This window comes from Geotrypetes seraphini, chromosome 1 (assembly GCF_902459505.1).
Source record: "Geotrypetes seraphini chromosome 1, aGeoSer1.1, whole genome shotgun sequence".
In the NCBI taxonomy this organism is placed as follows: domain Eukaryota; kingdom Metazoa; phylum Chordata; class Amphibia; order Gymnophiona; family Dermophiidae; genus Geotrypetes; species Geotrypetes seraphini.
The window spans coordinates 88,590,486-88,612,440 of NC_047084.1; the positions used below are offsets into that span (position 1 = coordinate 88,590,486).

General features: G+C 43.8%; 1 protein-coding gene across 2 annotated transcripts in view; it reads right to left on the bottom strand.

Annotated features, from left to right (window-relative positions):
- Positions 1–380: 380 nt before the first annotated feature.
- Positions 381–21,955, bottom strand: part of SMAD7 (SMAD family member 7) — an 81,921-nt gene continuing 60,346 nt past the window's right edge. For both annotated transcript variants that reach the window (XM_033934771.1, XM_033934760.1), the window contains exon 4: positions 381–4,287. In XM_033934771.1, coding sequence (XP_033790662.1) covers positions 3,749–4,287 — 539 coding nt within the window. In that variant the 3' untranslated portion in view covers positions 381–3,748. The remainder of the gene's footprint in view (positions 4,288–21,955) is intronic.

Below are 21,955 nucleotides of genomic sequence, written 5' to 3' on the forward strand. Positions count from 1 at the left end.
AACTTCACTTTTTCCCTAAAAACAGGGAAAAAGTTAAGTTTACAATATAATGAGGGGAGTTACAACCCCCCAAACCACCCACAATGCCGCCGCGATCCGTATTATGTAAAGTGGGGGGGGGGGGGTCTCCCCAACAAAACCCCCCGTCGGAGCCCCTAAAAACTGTCATTTTCTTCGGCGCGCGCCTCCATCTTGCGCTTAGTTGTCGGCGCGCGCCTTTGTCTTCCACGGTTTTGTCTATGAACCCATTTCACTAGGCGTTTGGTGCAGACTCTGCACCACTTTAGCAGTGAAGAGAATTACCATAACAGATGCCACGCGTTCGGAAGATCAATTCTAAGCCCAGAGCTACAAATAACAAGCTGTGAAAATCATCAAAGTCAAGTGTACATCTTTATTTTTTTTAATGGAACATAAACTCCTTTAGAAAAACATTCAGCCTGGTGATAACACCTATAGAAAAAAAACCACCAATCTTGTGTTTGTTTGTTTCTGTTTTTCTTGTTTTTGTTTTTAATTTGGCATTTATTTGCATTTATATTAAGCAAAGTGCATCTTTCTTATTTTTCTCGTTTATACACATTGCACAATACATAAATAATGATGCTTATAAAACGTCTTTATATTTACAAGTAATAATATATTTATATATAACATAAAATACATTTTTCTTTAATAAATCTCAGTTTTTAAGGAGTCCTTTTTTTTTTTTTTTTTGTCAAAGCACTACAATGCTAACCTTCCAAGGAGAGTGCTTCTCTTGTTCATTTAAACTTTGATACTTAGAAAAATAGCTTATGTTAAAAGAAATCTGTTATCTTCTTGGTACCGTACAATGCTTCAAAATTATGATACTTGCCTGCCTCGATTACATTTTTGCACTCCAAACAGGTTATTTTTGTAAATGATTTAAAACAGCACTTATCAATCTTCCTGTGGCAGCGACCCCCATTTGCACGGCCACAAAAAAAAACCGCGAACGACTGCTGGACTGCACCCAGGTTGTGATCCCAAATGCAAGTTTTGTAACCCCATTGGGTGGGGGAGGGAGGGGGTCACAAGCCACAGTTTGAATAGCTCTGATTTAAAGACACTTCCCTCTGCAATCTTCCTGAACCAGCGTTGGGGGCAGAAGTGGAGAAGCCATGATAGCAAAGCGCCTTCATCTCGACTGAATCCCAGCTGGTACACATTTGCTCTGTGACACAGACTTCCCCCCAGCACGAACCGATCAAATTCAGAGACCAAAATCAAAACTAACCCCCTTTTTTTACTAAGGTGCGCTAACCGATTAGCGCATGCTAATCGAATGAACGCGTGCTAAGCACTAACGTACCCATAAATTAGCGGTTTGCACACCTTAGTAAAAGAGGGCCTAAGTGGATGTTCAGCCTGGTCGTAAATTCCAGGAAATCTGGCACAAATCTGACCAGATCTGATGCTAGAATCAGCCAACTGGGTGGGGTCAGTGAAATGAACAATTCTCCTTTAACAAGCGATGCAAATCCTTCTATTTTTAAGGACTCGGCATCAAACTGTTTAGGCCGGGGGTGGGGGGGTCTGCCAACCTTGCTTTTAAATTTTCTTGTCATTATTATTCACTTCCTAATTAGATCTCATGCCAGGGAGGTGGGGGTTTGGGACATTGTTCCCAATGTGGATGGTCCTGGGGATACAAGGAAACTGGCAAGGCAGAGACCTAAATACGTTTAGAAAGGATGAACTCAAAACTCTAAAGTTAAAAACGAGGGTTTTAGCTCTTGACGCATCATATTATTTAAAATTTCCATGACAATGTCTTGTCAAAATACAAGACATTGAATATGTATTTTGGGACCCCATTCGATTGCAACAGTTTTTATTAGCTAGAGAACAGAAATGATTTTTTTACTTTTCGTTTGTTTCACAACTGAGAAATTGCAGGAGGTAAAAGTCCCCAAGTGGTATGGAAGGGTTTAAGATTCATAAGTATGGATCAAGAACCATTTCTTTGTTTTCTTATTATCTTCTTGTAATTAGAAATGGTGCCATGTCTCCCCATTGTGGTGGGCTTTTAAAGGAATTCTGTTTTGTATGTATAAATACTGTTAAATTATGTTAAGAATCCTTTTTTTCCTTGGTATCATTTGATATTGTAACTATTAAATCTGTATAAATAAAAATTAAAAAAAAAGGAAGGATGAACTCTTAGGGGAGAGCTCCTTGAAAGAGGATATGCATGATTCTGTAGCACTGCACGGTACAGCCTTCTTTCAAGGTCTAAACATGCTCACTGAGCTAAGAACAATACAAACCTAATCATACCAGGGTATGATTTCAAGAAGAAACGAAATGGAGAACAGTACACCAGGACAAAAAAAAAAAAAAAAATGTGCGATAAAATCTGGCAGGATTCTCATGCTGTCAAAATAATAATACCATAACACTCCCAAGGTTTAAAGGGGTGTCCAACCTGCGGCCCCATGAAATATTTTGTGCGGCCCCGGTCGAGGGTGATGCAGTGTTTTCCTCTGCTGCCCCCGGGTTGACGGCTCCCTCCTCTGTCTTGCTGCAGCGTTTGCACATTTGTGCAGCATCCCCAGAAACATTTTTTTTCCGGCCAATGCGGCCCAGGGAAGCCAAAAGGTTGGACACCCCCGGTAAGGCAATAGAACCATTTTCGGAAGCTATCTTTGTGTTCAGGTGGACTTAAAATCATTTGAACGGATCCCCCTCCCCCACTAAATTTCTTATAATGTGTTAATTGTAGTCTCGCTTGTACCCTCTTTTCACTGGAGGGCAGACTTCTGTTACCCTATCACACACTATGCAGCTAGGAGGAGGGGGCAGGATGGTTAAGTGTGCACGAGCGTGGTATGGAAGGAGAGGAGAGAGAGAGGATGGTTGGCAGTTTGCATCTTACATATAGCTCAAATTCCACTAAGGACCTGACTTATTGACCTTTTTCTCACAGACAAGGAATGGAGAAAGAGCCTTAGCAAATCAGGTCCTAAGTGTGGATGTATAAGGATCATTTATTCATTTAAAATTAGAGGACGGGGTGCCAAATCGGGTGCCTTTGAGCTGATGTCACATTCAACTCAAATTCCTCAATATGATGTAGCTCCAAACCAAACAGGAACCAAGGAAACGACTGCCATGGGAGGGCTGAGACTTTGGTTAGGTTCAAAGCTCAAGTGTTCTGGTCCCACTTTGGGTAATCTCTCGCTGCAGGTCAGTCAGCATGATGTCACTACTACTACTACTATCACTTACCATTTCTATAGTGCTACTAGACTTATGTAGCACTATGCATCACCCTAGGTATGACATGCCCTATGCACAACAGCAAGATGCCCTCATACTCTCTCTTTAATTAAAAAAATAATTAAAAAAAAAAAAAGCCTCAGAGAAACAGGATACAAAGGTCAGAGAAACAGGATACAAAGAGAAAGTATATTATATCTATTCTACAGTCCAGATGAAGGACATGACTTTTGTAAAACAATTAACGAGTCATTTCACTTTTCCTTATTTCTAATGGATTCTCTCTGCACCTTCACCTTATTATCCAACAGAACCACTGGTCACTAACATGCTTAAGAAAAGATTGAGATACTCAAGGCAAATCTTTCCATAAGCTATTTCTCAAAAAGACAAAAAAAAAATAAAAATAGAAAACAACCCAGAAAGTTTGCATGACAAAGCAAGCACTCAAAAGGAAACATTAGCAGCAAAGTACTTAAGTCTTCTAAGTCCACTCAGTGAGTCATCGGTTATTAAAAATAACCTCCAACCAGCACGGGCAACTGCTAATGAACTGTCTTGTATAGCACTGGCCCCAGCCCTTCACAAAACTGATCTGCACTGTAAATCCAGTCCAGGGCTGCTGCATGAACTCGTGGTCATTGGGCCTTTGTAAGCTATATGCCTTTTCATAGTCAAAAGCCTTGATGGAAAAGCCCGGAAAGACTTTGTGAACCAGCAACGTCCTGGAGTCGGGGTTGTCCAGTGTGGCCGACTTGATGAAGATGGGATAACTGCTGCGGTTGTAAACCCATACGCCGTCCACTTCCTTGCTCAGCTGGATTCCATAGCCAATCTTACTGCGGACCTTCTGCACCAGCTGGCTCTTGTTGTCTGAATTGAGTTGTCCGAGGCAGAAGCCGTTCCCCTGAGGTAGGTCATAAAAAATATCCAGGGAGGGCTCTTGGACAGAATATAGCCGACCCACGCGTGTTTTCTCTTCCCAGTATGCCACCACGCACCAGTGTGACGGATCCCCGGGCTCCTGAAGAACTTGGGAATCTGTTAAGAGAGAGCATCAAAGAATTAGAAAATAGGACAGGTAAGTTTGTGCGTAGCTGCGTTGAAAGGTACTAAAACAGCAAGGACCACTTTAAACTAGCTTTGTTTTTCAAGTTATTCTTTAATCTGTTTATTAAGAGGTCCTTTTATGAAGATGCGCTAAATCGGTTAGCGCACCTTAATAAAAGAACCCTCCAAATTTATATATCTCCTTATCTGACAGAATCTAAAGCAGTTCACTACAAAATAAAAATGTTAAAAACAAATCTCATACATTAAATACAAATAATAAATACAATTATTGGAAAAGCTTGATATTCAAAGAGCACATAGCGTTCCTTTTACTAAGCTCCTAGAGCCTTGCCACCTTCAAAATGGGTGGCTGAAATGCTCACATTGTAATTGGGTTTTTTTTTTAAATGGCCGCAAGCTAATGGCACCATTAGTGCATGGTGATTAATTAAAAAAATAGAGAAATCAATAATTTTACAGTTGCAGTAAAAATGGCCTTGGCGCACAGAAAAAACACACACAAGGGCGTGCTAAAGACATTTTTTTTGCAGCAGCTTAGCAAAAAGACGCCTTAGACATTCTATGATCTAGGCCAGGGATGTTCAAAGTCCCTCCTCGAGGGCCGCAATCCAGTCGGGTTTTTCAGGATTTCCCCAATGAATATGCGTGAGATCTATTAGCATACAATGAAAGCAGTGCACGCAAATAGATCTCATGCATATTCATTGGGGAAATCCTGAAAACCCGACTGGATTGCGGCCTTCGAGGAGGGACTTTGACACCCCTGATCTAGACGAACACATTATGAGGTAAATTCTATATAAGATGCCAAACAATCGGTGCCAAAAAGGTCAGCACTTAGCATGATTCTATAAACCCACCTCCGAAGTTAGGCATAGTTTATAGAATCACATGTTGCGCCCTTCTGCTGACTCCATTTTACAGCTCCACATGGCTATAGAGAAAGCGTTGTGCCCCATTTGGTTTTTTACCTTTGAATCTGCTAGTCTCTAAGTAACCCGGTATTGCTAAGCTTAAAGTACAGTATTATCCTTCACAGCTTATGTGAAATATACTCCTGGTCACTTTTACCTCTGAAATGTGCTAGTAGAGTGTGAACTTTATAGAAGACAAGATCCTTAAGAACAACTGAACCGTGAGTTTATTTCTTTGTTTTATGTTTTGTATTAATGAACTTTGCTTAAGAAACCACAGAGTCTAGTCTGATAATATTGATGAGTTTAAAAGCTGCTGACAGAATTCATCCGGCATAAATCTCCGCACCTAAAATCCGGCACAGATCGCAGCACAAAGTATAAACAACACTCAAATTTGAACACTTTGTACAGAATAATGTTTAGCACGCTTTTTTTTTTTTTTTTTGTGCTCAATTTTAGGCCCCATATTATAGAACTGAGTCCATAGAATAGGTGGTATTTACACATGTATATTCAGATACACACATTACTTGTAGCGCCACCGAATATAAGAATAAAATGAAACCTCTAAATCAGCAGTTCCCAACCCGGTCCTGGAGGACCATTAGCCAGTTGGGTTTTTGGGATAGCCCTAACGAACATGCATGGGGCAGATCTGCACTCCTATCATCTTCATTTCATGCAAATCTCTCTCATGCATATTCATTTGGGCTATCCTGAAAACCTGACTAGCTGGCAGGGCTGTGGAGTCAGAGTCGAGGAGTCGGAGGAAATTTCGGGTACCTGGAGTCGGAGTCAGAAGTACAAAAAACTGAGGAGTCGGAGTCGGAACATTTATTTACCGACTCCAATTTTGAACTTGGCCTACCAATCACGAGCGATTCTTTCAGCTATAGCACCCACTATATACACAGCACAAATGTTGCGAGCAGCTTCTGCGGCCTTAGAACCTTGATTAAAAGCAAAAAGAAGGTGGTGTTGAAAATGCTCATTTCTCTCAACTTGAAATTCCATTTTAACGATCTGAAAATTAACCAGTGCTGTGGAGTCGGAGTCAATTTCGGGTACTGGAGTCGGAGTCTGAAGTACAAAAAACTGAGAGTCGGAGTTGGAGTCAGAGTCGGAACATTTATCTACCGACTCCACAGCCCTGCTAGCTGCTGGTCCTCCAGGACAGGGTTGGGAACCACTGCTCGAGATATTTTAAATAATTCTCGAGGTCCTTCTCAGTCCTGAGCTCAGTGTGAACCACCAAGCCTTAATTCCAGACTAGTTAGAACTGGGACTTTAAAAGGGAAAAGGAAAGAGGTGGACTGTAAAATTTGGGCTGAGTTTGTATATCTGCAATCGTAAATCAAAATCTATTAAAACACAAGCACAATATAAGGAAGCAAACATACAGCTGAAATTTTGTAAACAGCATGACCCATCACCTCCATCAGTAAGGAAAGTCGCTTTTGCAATGGAAGAGTGATCCTGGGATGGCTTTTCTAAACTCTGGAACCCCGGTGATCTGTCAAACCCCCCCCCCCCCCAAAAAAAAAAAAAAAAAGGCATAGCCGAAAGTCCATTTCTGGTAGTTCCCAAAAATGGGATCTCTTTTCCTCCTCCCTGCCCTCCCCCCCCCCACAGTGCCCACTGCAACAAAATACTACCTTTACCAGTGGAGATGCTAAACCCCGCCAGCTGAAGACGTTGACCGTCTGCGTTGCACCTGTAGCGACACTTAATTCACTCGGGTGCGCCATGGCTGCTAATGCAGGCTCTCTCGCACATGCTGTTAGACCTGAACTGAGCTTGCATGAGAGCAGGCATTAGCATTCAAAGCATGCCTTTGTCACCTTTTTCCCCCAGAGATCATCAAAAGTATCCCGAACTAAAACCACCCTGTGCAACACCCTCCCTAATACCCCCCACCCCGTGGCCACCACAGGAGACCAAACGTACAATACGTGATATTTGCACCCCCATCCCCTCTGCGCTCTTTGTGGCCACACTGCTTGCACAGCCATCAAGACAGCCCTGCCTGGGATTTAATGAACACGGAAAGCAACAAGGGTTAAAGCCAGCACAGTTGCTTACTTGCACAGTATGTAGCTAATCACAGGCTAGAGGAAATAACTACACATATAAAATCTTTACATTTTGTGCCAAGATTCAGATAGGGGTGTGGCAATGGTAATGAGTAGGTTGGAGGAAGCAGGAGCTCAAGAAAGAAATCTGGGCAAGAACATGCAACCCCCCCCCACCCCCACCTTTGTGTCTCAGAAAGGCTTTCAACCACCTCACTGCCAAACCTTTCCAAATGGGAACGGACACTAGGTGGGATTTATCAAGGTACACTGACATGCGATCTCACCTGGAGCATTGCGTTCAATTCTGGTCTCCTTATCTCAAGAAAGATATAGCGGTGCTAGAAAAGGTTCACAGAAGAGCGACCGAGATGGTAACGGGGATTAAATGCCTCTCGTACGAGGAAAGACTAAAAAAAGGTTAGGGCTCTTCAGCTTGGAAAAGAGAAGGCCGAGGGGGGAGATACGATTGAAGTCTACAAAATCCTGAGTGGAGTAGAACGGGTACAAGTGGATCAATTTTTCACTCCGTCAACAATTACAAAGACTAGGGGACACTCGATGAAGTTACAGGGAAAATTCTTTTAAAACCAATAGGAGGAAATATTTTTTTCACTCAGAGAACAGTTAAGCTCTGGAATGCATTGCCAGAAGTTGTGGTAAGAGCGGATAGCGTAGCTGGTTTTAAGAAAGGTTTGGACAATTTCCTGGAGGAAAAGTCCAGTCTGTTACTGAGAAAGACATGGGGGGAAGCCACTGCTTGCTCTGGATCGGTAGTACGGAATGTTGCTACTCTTTGGGTTTTGACCTGTTACTAGTGACCTGGATTGGCCACCGTGAGAACGGGCTACTAGGCTTGATGGACCTTTGGTCTGACCCACTAAGGCTATTCTTGTGTTCTTATGGCCCACTGATGCTTCAAACATAAATCCTCTTCAAAAATATCCACAGCTTTAAACCATACCTATTCCATTTTAGATTTTTAGAAGAAAATCGTAAAAGTTTGGCTAGGGCAGTTGCTCAGATGAACAAAAGTATCTGTTATAATTTACAGGGCCACTTAGGCTTATAGCTGGAGCCTTGGTAATAAATGGTACGATCCTAACATCAGACAACTATTAATCTCACCGCGCTACAGTGTGGTTTGTGGGTAGCAGGGTGGAGGCCGGAAGTCTTGTATTTGTTAACAAAAAGAAAAATATATCACTTAATTTAGGCTTCCCTCTACCCCCAACTAGCAGACTCTTGCTGGCAGCTGTATACAAAGACAGTTTAATGCTGTGTTATTGAGTGGGGTGGGGAGGTGGACACACTGTCTCCTTGGTAAGAACACTAAATGTTAGGTAGGGAGGTGAGCGTACCCACACAGCAGCCCAGCACAGATCATTCAGCAACTTCTAACATGTTACGGCCTAGCCCCTGGGAGCACATCTGTCTCCTCAGCGTGAGGGCGGTGGGATGCGTGGCCCATTCAGCCAAAGATGCCTGGGACCGAAATTCTTCTGTAAGACTGGAAAGGAATGCACCTTCCAGATACAGAGCCAGGGAAGGTACTGCCAAAGGTCTTCTGCCCTTCTTCCCACCGCCCCGCTGTTCCCAGCCCTGCTGCCTCCTGTGAATACTGCAGTGCCAACAAAATTCTTTCATGAGACATTTTATAGGAGAAAAAAAAAAAATGCTATGGGTCAGCTACCACAGATCCATGTACCTCCAGATTTTTCATTAACTTTATTAATGAGCTGACTAACCCATCTTCCCTGTCTTTGAACTTTGCTTGGCGCAAAACGCTTAAAAAAAAAAAAACATGGCCAGGCAGGCAGGCACCACGTTGTAAATTCCTCATTTACAGGCTTGTGAGAACTACCTCTCCTCAGAATGAGCCAGCCAAATCCTCCATCTACTTACAAAACAACAAAAAAAATTAAGTTTTGCCTGTGTCTTTTCAACTGAAAAAAAAAAAAGCCATTTCTAAGCGGAAACCACCTTTTCTCAGACAGCTATGTTGAAGGCGGCAGGGTAACTCTTCAGAATCTTAGGAAAGATTTTAAAAAAACAACAAAAAAAAAAACCCCAACATAAAAATGAAAAGAAAACAAAAAAAGTTTTTTAAAGTCTCCTCCTTCCTTTGCTTTTAAGGTGTGCCCTGATTCGTTGCAAAAGCCTCTTCCCCCTTTTCTGTGCCTCACAATAACTTTTTCTTTCCTTCACAGAACTCAATCCCAGTGAAACTTGGCACCAACTAAGCAGCCAGGGCTGGCGGAGGGGGGCGAAGAGAGAGACCAGCCATGGATCAAATTACCTTTAACCTAACCTCCCCAGAAAAAAAAAAAAAAAAAAGAAGCATGCACTGAAGTACTGGTAAAGAGAGAGACCAGCCATGGATCAAATTACCTAACCTCCCCAGAAAAAGCATGCACTAAAGTACCTCCCGGCACAGAGCCTTTTAGCAAGGGCCAAAAAATAGAAGAAAAAAAGAGGTGGTGATGGTGGGGTGTCTGCAAACATGTTCCCCACTCCCTTTACATTTTTTCAGGCTATTTCCAGGGGAAGGGGGCCGAAAATGGACTCTGGAAAGAGAGAGAGAGAGAGGGGAGGGGGGAATACCCTGCTTTATGAAAGAAACTCCCTTCTTCTTCCCCTCCCCATCAGCTTTGCGGCTGCCAGTCCACCCAGCAATTTCCAGACAGACGTCAGAGAGAAGTTGGTTTTATTTTTTTTTTTCCTTTTCCAGATTATGTTAATTGCCGAGCCCAGCTAAATTGCAGTGTGTGTGTGTATATATGACTGTACTTGTGCCTCGCCGAGGCCTGCAGAGCTCTTCCAAGAAGCCGCCTTCCTCTTCCCCCTCAAGGGGGGAGGGGGCTGCTGCTCCTCAAGAACTCCTCTCGGCCTGAGCGCGCCATCTTCTCCTCAGGCGCTTTCTTATTTAAATTTTTTAAGTTTCACATGCTTCCCTTCTCCCCAGCCAAGAAAAATCCACGTTGCAAAAAAATAAAAACAAAAAACAACCCACCACTCTAACCCGCCAATTAAAAAGAACTGCAAAGTCCCCACTCTGGGGGTTTGTTGCGGTTCGATTCATTTTTGGATGAAGGAGGACCTCAAATAATAACGCTGGCTAGATCCCTCTGAAATTCCTTTCCAGGCTTGTGCGGTGTCTCCTCCTCCTGCAGAAAAGCTGCTTTTTCAAAAGGGGGGGGGGGGGTTTTACACTTCGTGTTTGCACTTGCGCAGGCACACACTGCTTCCCCGAGTTGTACGTTGCCACTTACAAAGAGGCATTTAATTGCCAGCACAGGAAAGAGCTGCCCTGGCTATGAATGAATAGACCTACCTCGGATCTTAGGAAGGCTCATGAATGAATCCCTCCAGGCTCATGAATTACACAGGATGCTAGCACACCTTTTGGGGAACAGTGGAAGGAAATTTTTTTTTTTTTAAATGTGCCTCGATATTATTTTACAAACACTTCAGCATCTTCTACCTTCTGTTTGGAGGGCTTACTCGAGAAAAAAAAAAATAAGAGAGATTCTCCTCATGGCACAAAGTACTGGCCTCTGCAGCCCACTAGTTACAAACAAAGCTTTGGCCTCCTTTTACAAAACTGTGATAGTAGTTGCTAACTGCGCCAGGACAAAGGCGCGCGCAGACAATTGAGCGCAGCGTGGAGGTGCGCGCCACAGAAAATTACTGTTTTTAGGGCTCCGACGGGGGGGGGGGCGGAACCCCCCCCACACTTTACTTAATAGAGATCGTGCCGCGTTGTGGGGGGTTTGGGGGGTTGTACCCCCCACATTTTACTGAAAACTTCACTTTTTCCCTGTTTTTATGGAAAAAGTTAAGTTTACAGTAAAATGTGGAGGGTTACAACCCCCCAAACCCCCCACAACGCCGGCGCGATCTCTATTAAGTAAAGTGGGGGGTGGGGGGGTTCCGCCCCCCCCCCGTCGGAGCCCTAAAAACAGTAATTTTCTGTGGCGCGCACCTCCATGCTGCGCTCAGTTGTCGGCGTGCGCCTTTGTCTTTCACGGGGTTGTCTATGAACCATTGCTAACACAGGGAGCCGTGCTGAATGGCTTGCGCTGCTCCCGACGCTCTTTGAGTTCCTATGAGCGTCGGGAGCAGCACAGGCCATTCAGTGCGGCTCCCCGCGCTAGAAACAGCTACTGCAGTTTCGTAAAGGAAGGGGGGTTTGTATTTGTATAGTCACCAAAGACATTTCAGCACATACAAGGCTGAGGTGCATCTCTTTTCTATAATGTCTTTTATCAATTGTAGAAGAGGGAGGTTGACTTCAGACACATTTCAGACTAGGATGACCAGAGATTTCCATGAACAGCAGATAAGTCTAATACTAGGCTTTTGATTCATTAAAAAAAAAAAAAAAGGCAAGCTTCTAATGACACCCCACAAAACATGTATTGTCCCCATTCCCCACTGGCTTAATACAGTTAAATGAAAAACATAGAATTAAAAGCCACAGGACTCACAAAGCCACGTGGACGTTCCAACCTGTTATGACCCTACAGAACTGCTCTGTATAGCAGAAAACAAAAGGGCTCCTTTTACTAAGCCGCGTTAGGCCTTTAAAGCGCGGAATAGCACACGCTAAATTGCCGCCCACGCTGGACCTTAACGCCAGCATTGAGCTAGCGTTAGTTCTAGCCGCGTAGCGTTTAGCGCGCGCTAAAAACGCTAACACGGCTTAGTAAAAGGAGCCCAAAATCTGCTTTCTTGTACGCAAAGCCATTACTTCTTTTTAGCTCGTCTTCCAGCATAAACTCATTGTTGAAATTGAGCAAAAACTGCAAGCACACGTTTAAGGTATGGCTGCAATTTGGAGGGAGGCGGGTTGCACGCACGGTACGAATGCGACACTATGAGAAACTCTATGGGAAATTATAATTCATTCAGAGCATTCGTTAGGTTCCTAATAATCAGCAACGACTACTGCCCAAGAAAAACCTTCCACCCTCTCTAGACTAAAGTTGTCTCCTTACTGGCAGGGGCACCCAGCCCGTCTCCAGCGGTTAGAGAGGAACCAGCTGACTCCAGTTACCTCTGCCCTGTGTTCAGGCCTCATCAGCCATGCAAATTACAGAGCAGCGGACTTTCTGAAGGCCTGTACAAGGAGCAAAGCCTTAGAGGAAGGGCGGGTGCCTCTAGGCAGCCCCCCCACCCCAAAAAAAATCCATTCACAAGATACTTCCAGTAAATGCATCCCTGTTGCTGTTTAAGACACATTGAGTCTGCTATTTTTTTTAATGTAAAGAATCTTTCCATTTGCAAGGGCATACAGGGAATCTTTCAGTGTGTGAGTTACATATTGAAAAGGCACAGATACTCCACGAGGCTATGGTGCAAATGAAAAGGCTTTGAAGGCCTAGAGGAAGTAAATAAAGGCAAGGTAACTCTGCCAACAAACACCAGGACGGCAAAACAACAAAAAAAAATTATATAAATAGATACAGGCTATCTAAGAAAAAAAAAAGGGGAGGGGGAGAAGGCTGGAAGGAGAATGGGGAGGAAGTGAGTTTGCAGAGAGGTGCTGGCGGGGGGACATTTGCAACAAGCAGGGAAGGTTAGAGGGCACGCGAGCATCAAAGCAGCCGGGGCAGAATTCCACCGCTTGCGCCCTTCCATGTAGCAAAATATTTGAGCTGTAACAAATTCTCCTCTTTTCAGACGCTCTCCGAGGAGCTCTGCTGATGATACGCTTGCTTTTCTCCGTGCTCTCATTAGTTCAGCTTTTCTTTCTTGGCGAACCCAATCGATCAGATGGCTTGGAAGAGAGATAACTTTCCAAGGGACAGGGCCTACAGTGTTTTACTTCTTCATTTTTGTTTTAAACTTGAGCTTCAAATGCATTGTCGGATTCTTTTAGAACAAATGCCCAAGGGCCAATATCCTTTAGGCTGTGGTAGGGGGGGGAAAAACCCCAACCTGGGATTTTAAATGGGCCCTAGGCCTTCGCAGAGCAATTTTTGAGCTGGGTTTGGGTGATGTTATCATAAAAGCAAACTTTTCATAAGGATTGGGAATGTGCTACATGCAACCTAAATGATACTCTTCTTCCAAGACAGTGAAGGAATCTGACCAATATTAGGGTTAGGCACCCAAAGATCTGACACCTATGCGGTTTTTGCAACTGAAAAATATTTGAGATCTGTGCCATGGAGACATTGAGGAGGGGAATATGCAGGCCTTTAAAAAAAAAAAAAAAAAAAAAGATGAGGTGATTATGGGGTCACCTCCTCATCCCAGCCCACCCCGAACCCCAACACACACACAAAACTATATTTAAAAACACTTCTTGTGAACGTTCAGATTTTTTCCCCCCCATCATACAAATCAAAATGCTTAAATGACCTGGTGCATTTTAAAAATCACTTCCAAATACATTTAGACACCATTAAGATTAACAGAACTACCTTGAATGCCTTTAAATTCTGATTTTTATAAGTTATTCTTTTCTTAAAAGACCCAAAAATACATTCATACTGGGGGAAAGGGATATGCCCTATTGTTAATATGATTCAGCAATAATTTAGAGACTTTCTTTAGAATTTGTAAACAGGCAGCACTGGGATCAAATGAACAAAAAGCCTGAACTGCAATAACAGACTTGTACTGCCAGGAGCTCACCCACTACCTCAGACACACAGCTAGAACAGGGGTGGTCAACCTAAGGCCTGCCATTAAATTTTTATGTGGCCCCCGAGACCATGAGAAGAATGCACAGAAATCATTATTAAACAGAGTTTTAGCAATTTTAAATGCTGCATTTTGTAAATGTTTGTTTCCATCATTTTTAGTTTCATGATTACTTATTTATTTATCACAGGTGGTCTATGGAGTTCCGTGCATTTTTGGCTCTGCCATTATGGGGATGGGACTTGATAGCTTTTTCTGTGTAGTTACAAACAAAGTGATTTACATTTTAGACAGATTCTTATTTTGTGCCTGGATAGGGTTACCAGATTTTCCAATCAGAAAATCCGGACCCCTAGACCTGCCATCAGGCCTGCCCATCCTATAATGATCTCACAGGAACTCAGGCAGCCATTTTTGTTCCCAACTCTGCACGGGGCAGGGGCGCAGCAAGCTCGCTCCTGCCCTGCTTCACCACTAGACCCCCAGGCTTTAAAAAGTAAGTACAGTGGACAGGTCCGGGAGGCAGGAAAGAGGCGTGGGTGGGTTAGAGTCAGCACTAAAGTTATTTGCGTTTTGTTCATATTCGCGGGCCAGCTCTGCCCCTAACCCCCACGAATATGGAGGGAGATGTGTATAAAGGTTGCTCTCCCAGGGAAACAAAAACTAGAGGGCACTCGGAAAAGTTGAAGGGAGACAGATTCAGAACAAATGCCAGGAAGTTCTTCTTCACTCAGAGAGTGGTGGACACCTGGAATGCGCTTCCAGAGGAAGTGGTAGAACAAAGTGCGATTGTGGGATTCAAAATGGGACTGGACAAGTTCCTGAAGGAAAAGGGGATTGAGGGGTACAAATAGAGGTGTACTATGCAATACGGAATACTTTAGAGTAATAGATGACTTACAGGTCATTTGACCTGGGGGGCCGCCGCAGGAGCGGACTGCTGGGCATGATGGACCTGTGGTCTAACTCAGTAGAGGCGATGCTTATGTTCCCCTCGATCTAGACACTCACCCTTGTTCCCCATTCTCACCCCCACCAACCTAATCACCAGACACTGTGGTTTCATGCCCTTCACTCTTACTATTCCCAATGCCCACCACCGCCACACTCCTATCCTGACAGTCCCCTGAATTCAGGCACGTACTTCCCCCATCTGAGCTCTCTACTGAAATAACTTCCACATTATTCTACAGATAAGGCCATTCGGTGGAAGATGGTGAGCCCTGCCTATTAGGAGTCCAGCTACTGCACTGCTGATAGACACAAAGAAGGGTTAATTCTGGTAACTAAACTAGGGGGTTATTTTGGAAGCCTATTAGCTGCGTCCATCTTGAACATCGATTCCCACAATAGGCAACGCCGCTTGAAAGAGCGTGCCGTAAGGGTAGAGCAAGGCCCGCACGATTTCGGGATGTGGTCAGGGCCCAAACACTGCAAACAGCGCCAGTGAGGGTCCGTGAGTGAAATCGCGCGTTGGCACTTGCTGCACTTTTTAAACCCGGTGATTGGCCGGGACATAGGCCGGAAAATCTCCGCCGCTAGGTCGAAGCCAGTGGGCCTGAGCCACGTGGCTGGCCCGTTCGACCCGCCGGAGGAAATAATCTTCTCCCTTTTTTTTTTTTTTTTTTGAAAAAGAAAAGAACTGTTAACTGTGATTAAAAGAAAACGAAAACGCGGACAAGGAAGGCAAATTTAACTGAATTCAGCTAGCGCATGATGAAGTTGAACTTCTCAGCTCCGCGGAAAAGAAAGAACTGAGGAGACACGCCCGGATCTCCGGGTAGGAAGGCACCGGCGCATGCGCGGTGCGGGCATCTAGAAACTTTAAGTTTCTACAAGCAACACGTGCTTGTGAGACGTCCGTACCGGGGCTCTGTCTGATGACATCACCCACTAGTGAGAATACCTGCCTGCTTGTCCTGGGATAATTGCAATTTTGACATGCGTAAACAATCAAAAAAGGACAATCAAAATAATTAAGGGAATGGAGGAATGGAACTAGAGAATGACACCGGGACAAATTTGTCCCCGTAAGAACTCAATTTCCCTGTCCCTGTGAGTTTTTATCTCTGTCCCATTCCTGCAAGCTCTGCCTTAACCGCACAAGCCTTAAACGGTTATGATTTTAAAGTGTTTGAGGCTTCTGCAGATGAGGACGGAGCTTGCAGGAATGGGGCAGGTATAGGGCGAGAACTCGCTGGGACGGGAAACATTCGTCCCCATGTCATTCTCTAGATGGAAATCCTCTCATATATGGAAGGGTTAAGAGGTTAGGGCTCTTCAGTATGAAAAGGAGACGGCTCGGGGGGGGAGGGGGGGGACATGAAAGAGGTCTGTAAAATCCTGAGAGGAAGAAAATAGAAAGACTAAAGGGGTATTCAACAAAGTTACAGGTAATACTTTTTAAAACAAACAGGAGAAAATATTTTTTTTTCACTCAACGAATAGTTAAGCTCTGGCACTCGCCAGAGGATTTAGTAACAGCAGTTAGTGGTATCTGGGTCTAAAAAAGGCTTGGACACGTTCCTGGAGGAAAAGTCCATTATCTCTATTAAGATAGCCATAGGGTAAGCCACTACTCTCGGATCGAGAGCATGGAATCGTTTTACTCTTTGGGATTCTTCTGCCAGGTTCTTGCGATTTGGTTTGGCCAGTGTTGGAAGCAGGATACTGGGCTAGATGGATCATTGGTTTGACCCAGTATGCCTATTATTATATTCTCAAGTCATTTAGACCTGTGTATTGCATTCATGTCTAAATCTCGATTTTAGAAGTCCAGAGGAAGGGAGTGGCCTAGATAGGGAAAAATGCTTGCGTACCTAGGCGATATATAAAAAAATTAATTAATTAACTAATCCAAATTGCATATCGCAGGGGGATGTGGTCTGGTTGGAACTAAAAATACAAGACGCAAACCACATTTCAGAAAGGGGAATGTACTTACGTCCACCAAGATCTCCGTTAGGATTTACAGCTGCTCCTGGGGACAATCAGAACGTGTGTGAATCTATACATAGCCCCTAACGGATGACTGACACCTGCGCTCAACGGTGCCTATGAGTTAGGTGGCATTTATAGAATCGGGGTCTTTGTGCAGTTCTGTACAGGAGGGACAGGGTGAGTTTGCCGCCATAATCCCCCAGTGTTTTCTGTCCCCTGCCGCCTCCTGACAGCTTGAGGAAACATTGATATGTAGGTTTCTAAAATGGCAGACATACACATACATGTATGTTCTCAAATACACACATATTGTGGACTCTGGGCATGTCACTTGGTCCCCTTTTGCCCCAGATATATTAGATTGTGAGCCCAATGGGACAGACAGGAAAAAAATCCTTGAATACCTGAATAAATCCATGTAAACCATTCTGAGTTCCCCTGGGAGAACAGTTAGAAAATTGAATAAATAAATATTGTGACAAGTTTCAGCCTCTGATAACCATAGCTGGGACTGTGATTTCATAATGCCTCATTCCACCAATGCCTAAGAGCCAACCTCATCAGTGATGTCACAATGGCTTGATTGTCCTATACTTGGCTCACTTCTACTACATTTTGGTTTCTAGAGTGGCAAAGTGGTTAAAGCTACAGCCTCGGCTACTGCTCCTTGTGACCCTGGCAAGTCACTTAATTCCCCCATTGCCCCAGTATATTAGACTGTGAGCCCACTGGGACAGACAGGGAAAAATGGTTGAATACCTCAATAAATCCATGCAAACCATTCTGAGCTCTTATAGAACAATATAAAAAAAATAGAATAAATAAATAAATGGAGCTCAAAGTCCAGAAGTGAAAAGTATTCTATAAACAGTATTCTAAGCTGGGAACTATTTATAGAAAAGTGCAAAACTTTGGAATAAATTCTCATGCCCAACTGTGTAAATCCTGGCACATAATTTAGGCATAGATTTACTGTATTCAGTAATACTTCGCACGCCTTTAGTGAATGTCCCTAGCCCGCCCATAGCCACACCCTCTTTTGAGTTGTATGCTATAAGATTTGCGCACAGATCTTTATAGAACAGTGCACAGCAAGATATACGAGCAAATCCAAATTGTTGCCAAACATCACCAATATTTGTTGGCACCCAATTACTGGCGCATGCGTTTCAGGATACTGTGCAATTTTGTGCGTCATTTATAGAATCTGGGGGCATATTCCTGCACATAACGTTATGTTGCCCTATTGGCTCTGTGTTATTTAGCCGCTGACAGCTGCCAAAGTCAGGGCTTGCACATACACTTCCATTCCTGCAGCTTTTGGGTGCTGTGGATGCTTGAGCAAACACTTGTGTAGAGTATAGCGTTTCCCCCCCCCAATCATTTTGAAAAGTTGGCTCCTACGATTCCTTCATCCATTTTAGACAAGGCTCTATGTTGTAAAAGAATTTGACATGTCCTCCCCCCCGAAGCACCAGCGGCAGTGGTCCTGAGCCGCAAACCCCCCAGCCTTTCTCAAGCCCCAAAGCACTAAAATTAGCAGCAGTCCTGAGCTGCGAACCTCACCTCCCTCCTGACTTGAAGCACCAGCGCGGCAGCAGTCCTGAGCCGCAAATCCCCCCTCCCTCCTGCAGGAGCTGGCCACAAGCAGCCTGTTTTGAACGCTGCCTCCTGCTGACTGGCTGGCGCTTTGGATGAGGGAGGGAGGGGTTCGCAGCTAAGAATCGCTGCCCGCTTCTACTGCTTCAGGGAGGGCGGGGGAGGGAGGGCTTTGCAGTTCAGGACCGCTGCCACATTGGTGATTCGGGGCGGGAGGAATTGAGATTTCTGTTACACAAGGTTTCTAACACATTCTCAAGCAACCAAAAAAACAGTTATCCGGCATCCACCAATCCTCTTGGGTGCCGGATAACTGAGATTCTACTGTAGAGGTAAAGGAAAATGAAACATTAACAAAACCATGGCCTAGAAAAAAAAAATCATTGTAATGCCCAAACAAGCACAGATAAAAAAAAAATCAAGCTTAATATGCAACCCCCTTTGCCTCCCCCCCCCCAAGAAAATGTAAGGAATTACTTACACAGCTCTGCTAGCATACATAGACCATTCAACTATGAAGCACAAGAAAAGATCCCTAATATTTATTCCTAGGGTAGAATCGTATCAAACTAGAATCATGCTCTGTACAACCTTCCCCCTGGCACCCCCAACTCATCCTTGCACCATGGCCAAACAAAGGAGACAATGGACTGGGGGATCAGTTTTGATGCACAACCTTCCCTATGACTCTGTAGTGCTACTTTTAGGGGAGATAAAAACAGGGCAGCTGCTTAGGATCCCAGTGCCATAAAAGGAGCGCCCCTTGATGAAGCTAGGAACCCCCCCTCACACCGTGCTACAAAAAGGACCGCTGTTAGTGAGACTAAGCAATGCTATTGGAGCAAGGTCAGAAGAAGCACATGGAACTGGTCGGGCTTGCACTATAGTCTCTCTCCTTGTGGTCTGAAGTGTGTCTAAACCCTGGACCTCTTTATTCTCATTTATTCCTGAGGGGATATTAGTACTAAAAGTCTTTTTTTTTTTTTAATTTATTGCATTTTTTGTTTTACTGCTCCCACTCTTATGAATGCAATCAAACTGGTAAACTGTGGTAACCTCAGAACCTCGTTTATCACACTGATCCCTGTAAAGCACAGACAATGGCACATGAGGGGAAACCAATGTTTAAGCAAGAGACGTGGCACCAGTCTCACAGTTCAGGTCTCCAGTCCCTGGCAGAGCCCAGATATATCATAAAGGCAACACCAGAGAGCAAGCCTAAAAGAAGTCAGATAAACTCATAAACTAGGCTATACCTCTAAGTTCTTCATCAAAGCATGTATAGTTAATTAATGTTTCTTGGCTGTTACTTTTGAGACAATCTTGGCTGTTTATAACATGTATAATTTTAATTACTTAGTGTTTCTCAGACGATGTCTATTTTACCATAAGGTGATGGCGAAAGTTAGAAGAATGCTAGGGTGCACAGTAGGAAAAAGGAGGTACTGTTGCCCATGCATAAGACTCTGGTGAGACCTCATTTAGAATATTGTGTACAATTCTGGAGGCCGCACCTTCAAAAAGATATAAAAAGGATGGAATCTGTCCAGAGGAAGGCTACTAAAATGGTGTGTGGTCTTCGTCATAAGGCGTATGTGGACAGACTTAAAGATCTCAATCTGGATACTTTGGAGGAAAGGCGGGAGAGGGGGAGATAGGAAAGAGACGTTTAAATACCTATGTGTCGTAAATGCGCATGAGTCAAAGTTTCTTTCACTTGAAAGGAAGCGCCGGAATGAGAGGGCATAGGATGAAGTTAAGAGGTGATAGGCTCCGGAGTCATCTAAGGAAATACTATTTTACAGAAAGGGTGGTAGATGTGTGGAACAGTCTCCCGGTAGAAATGGTGGAGACGGAGACTGTGCCTGATTTCAAGAGAGCCTGGGATAGGCAAGTTGGATCGCTTAGAGAGAGGAAGAGATAATGGTTACTGCGGACAGGCCATTTGGCCTTTATCTGCCATCATGTTTCTATGTTTCTAACTCGATCATTGTACCACTCGCTTTCCAAAACATCTTGCCCATATTTGGCTAGACCAGGGGTGTCAAAATCCCTCCTCGAGGGCCGCAATCCAGTCAGGTTTTCAGGATTTCCCCAATGAATATGCATGAGATCTATTTGCATGCACTGCTGTCATTGTATGCTAATATATCTCATGCATATTCATTGGGGAAATCCTGAAAACCCAACTGGATTGCGGCCCTCAAGGAGGGACTTTGACACCCCTGGTCTAGACTATACCCATGTGACCTGTTGTGGGCTTTTTTGGGAGGATGGGCTAAATAAATAAATGTCTGTATCTGCAGCAGGAAGTACTATTGACCATACAGTAATGCAAAGGATTACTCTTGGAGTCGGGGAAAGTAAGAGGGGGCAGCTTGGAAATGATAGCTAGAATTAAAGGATGATAAAATGATAAAAGGGGAGGGAGTAAGAAGAGGAACTGAGGTGGCGAAAATACACATTTTCTTTAAAAAAAAAATGAGAAACATGAAAACAATCTTTAGTTGGAGAAAAAAAAGGAAAAAAGACTTAGGAAGAAGACCACAAGGAACAACAGTCAAGAAACAGGCGCATTGTTATTCCTGATTTTTTTTTTTAAAGATGCGAATGCTTTAAAAAGAAACTTTATCTGTTTTTAGTTTATAATCTTTTGTAAACCGCATAGAACTCATGGTTACGCGGTTAAAGAAGTATGATGTTATGTTATGTATGTTAAGCCTCCAGGTGTAAAAAGTATTGCAAGAAAAATGTCTCCCAATTCCTCCAGTCGGGTGCGCTTACGTCTACGGCAAAGAAGAGTGTTCAGCCATTTAGCTTGACACTTTTTTCCTAAGAGGAAGGAAACGTTTCTAACATTTTTTTTTTAAATGGCAAGGATGAACAAATAAGAAGGGAAAAAAAAAAAAATATCACAACTACAAACAAGTTCTCATTTTTTTTTTTATCATGCGTTCCATAACAATTATGAAAACTGTTTGGATGAGATGACATTTTGAACATTTATCTGCATTCCAGCCAATAAATTCCATGGCTGGATCTGATGGAAAAATCTCCCTCCCCCTCCCTCGCTTTGCTTTCATTCCTTCTGTCTTTCTTTATAACCTAATACCCTGCCGACTCGGGGCCAGGGCCTACTTAGGGGGAAAAACAACACCCAGCGCCAGACTGGAGACAGTATGCAGACTGCAAAAGTTAATCATTACTTCTGTCTGCCTACATAATATAATCACTGCTATTCCCAAGCATGCAAAGCTCACATCCACACACCCATGTTCTTATTTTCTGTGGTTCACCCTTCTTTCTCCTATTGTACCCCCCAACCCCATTATAAGGCAATCTGCAGGATAACCCCAAGTTAAAGAAGCAACTAATATTCAGAGACACGAAAGAGGAAATTTGCAGTGTGCTTGCACAAGGGCTGGCTGGGCAGAATCATTTGCAAACTATGGA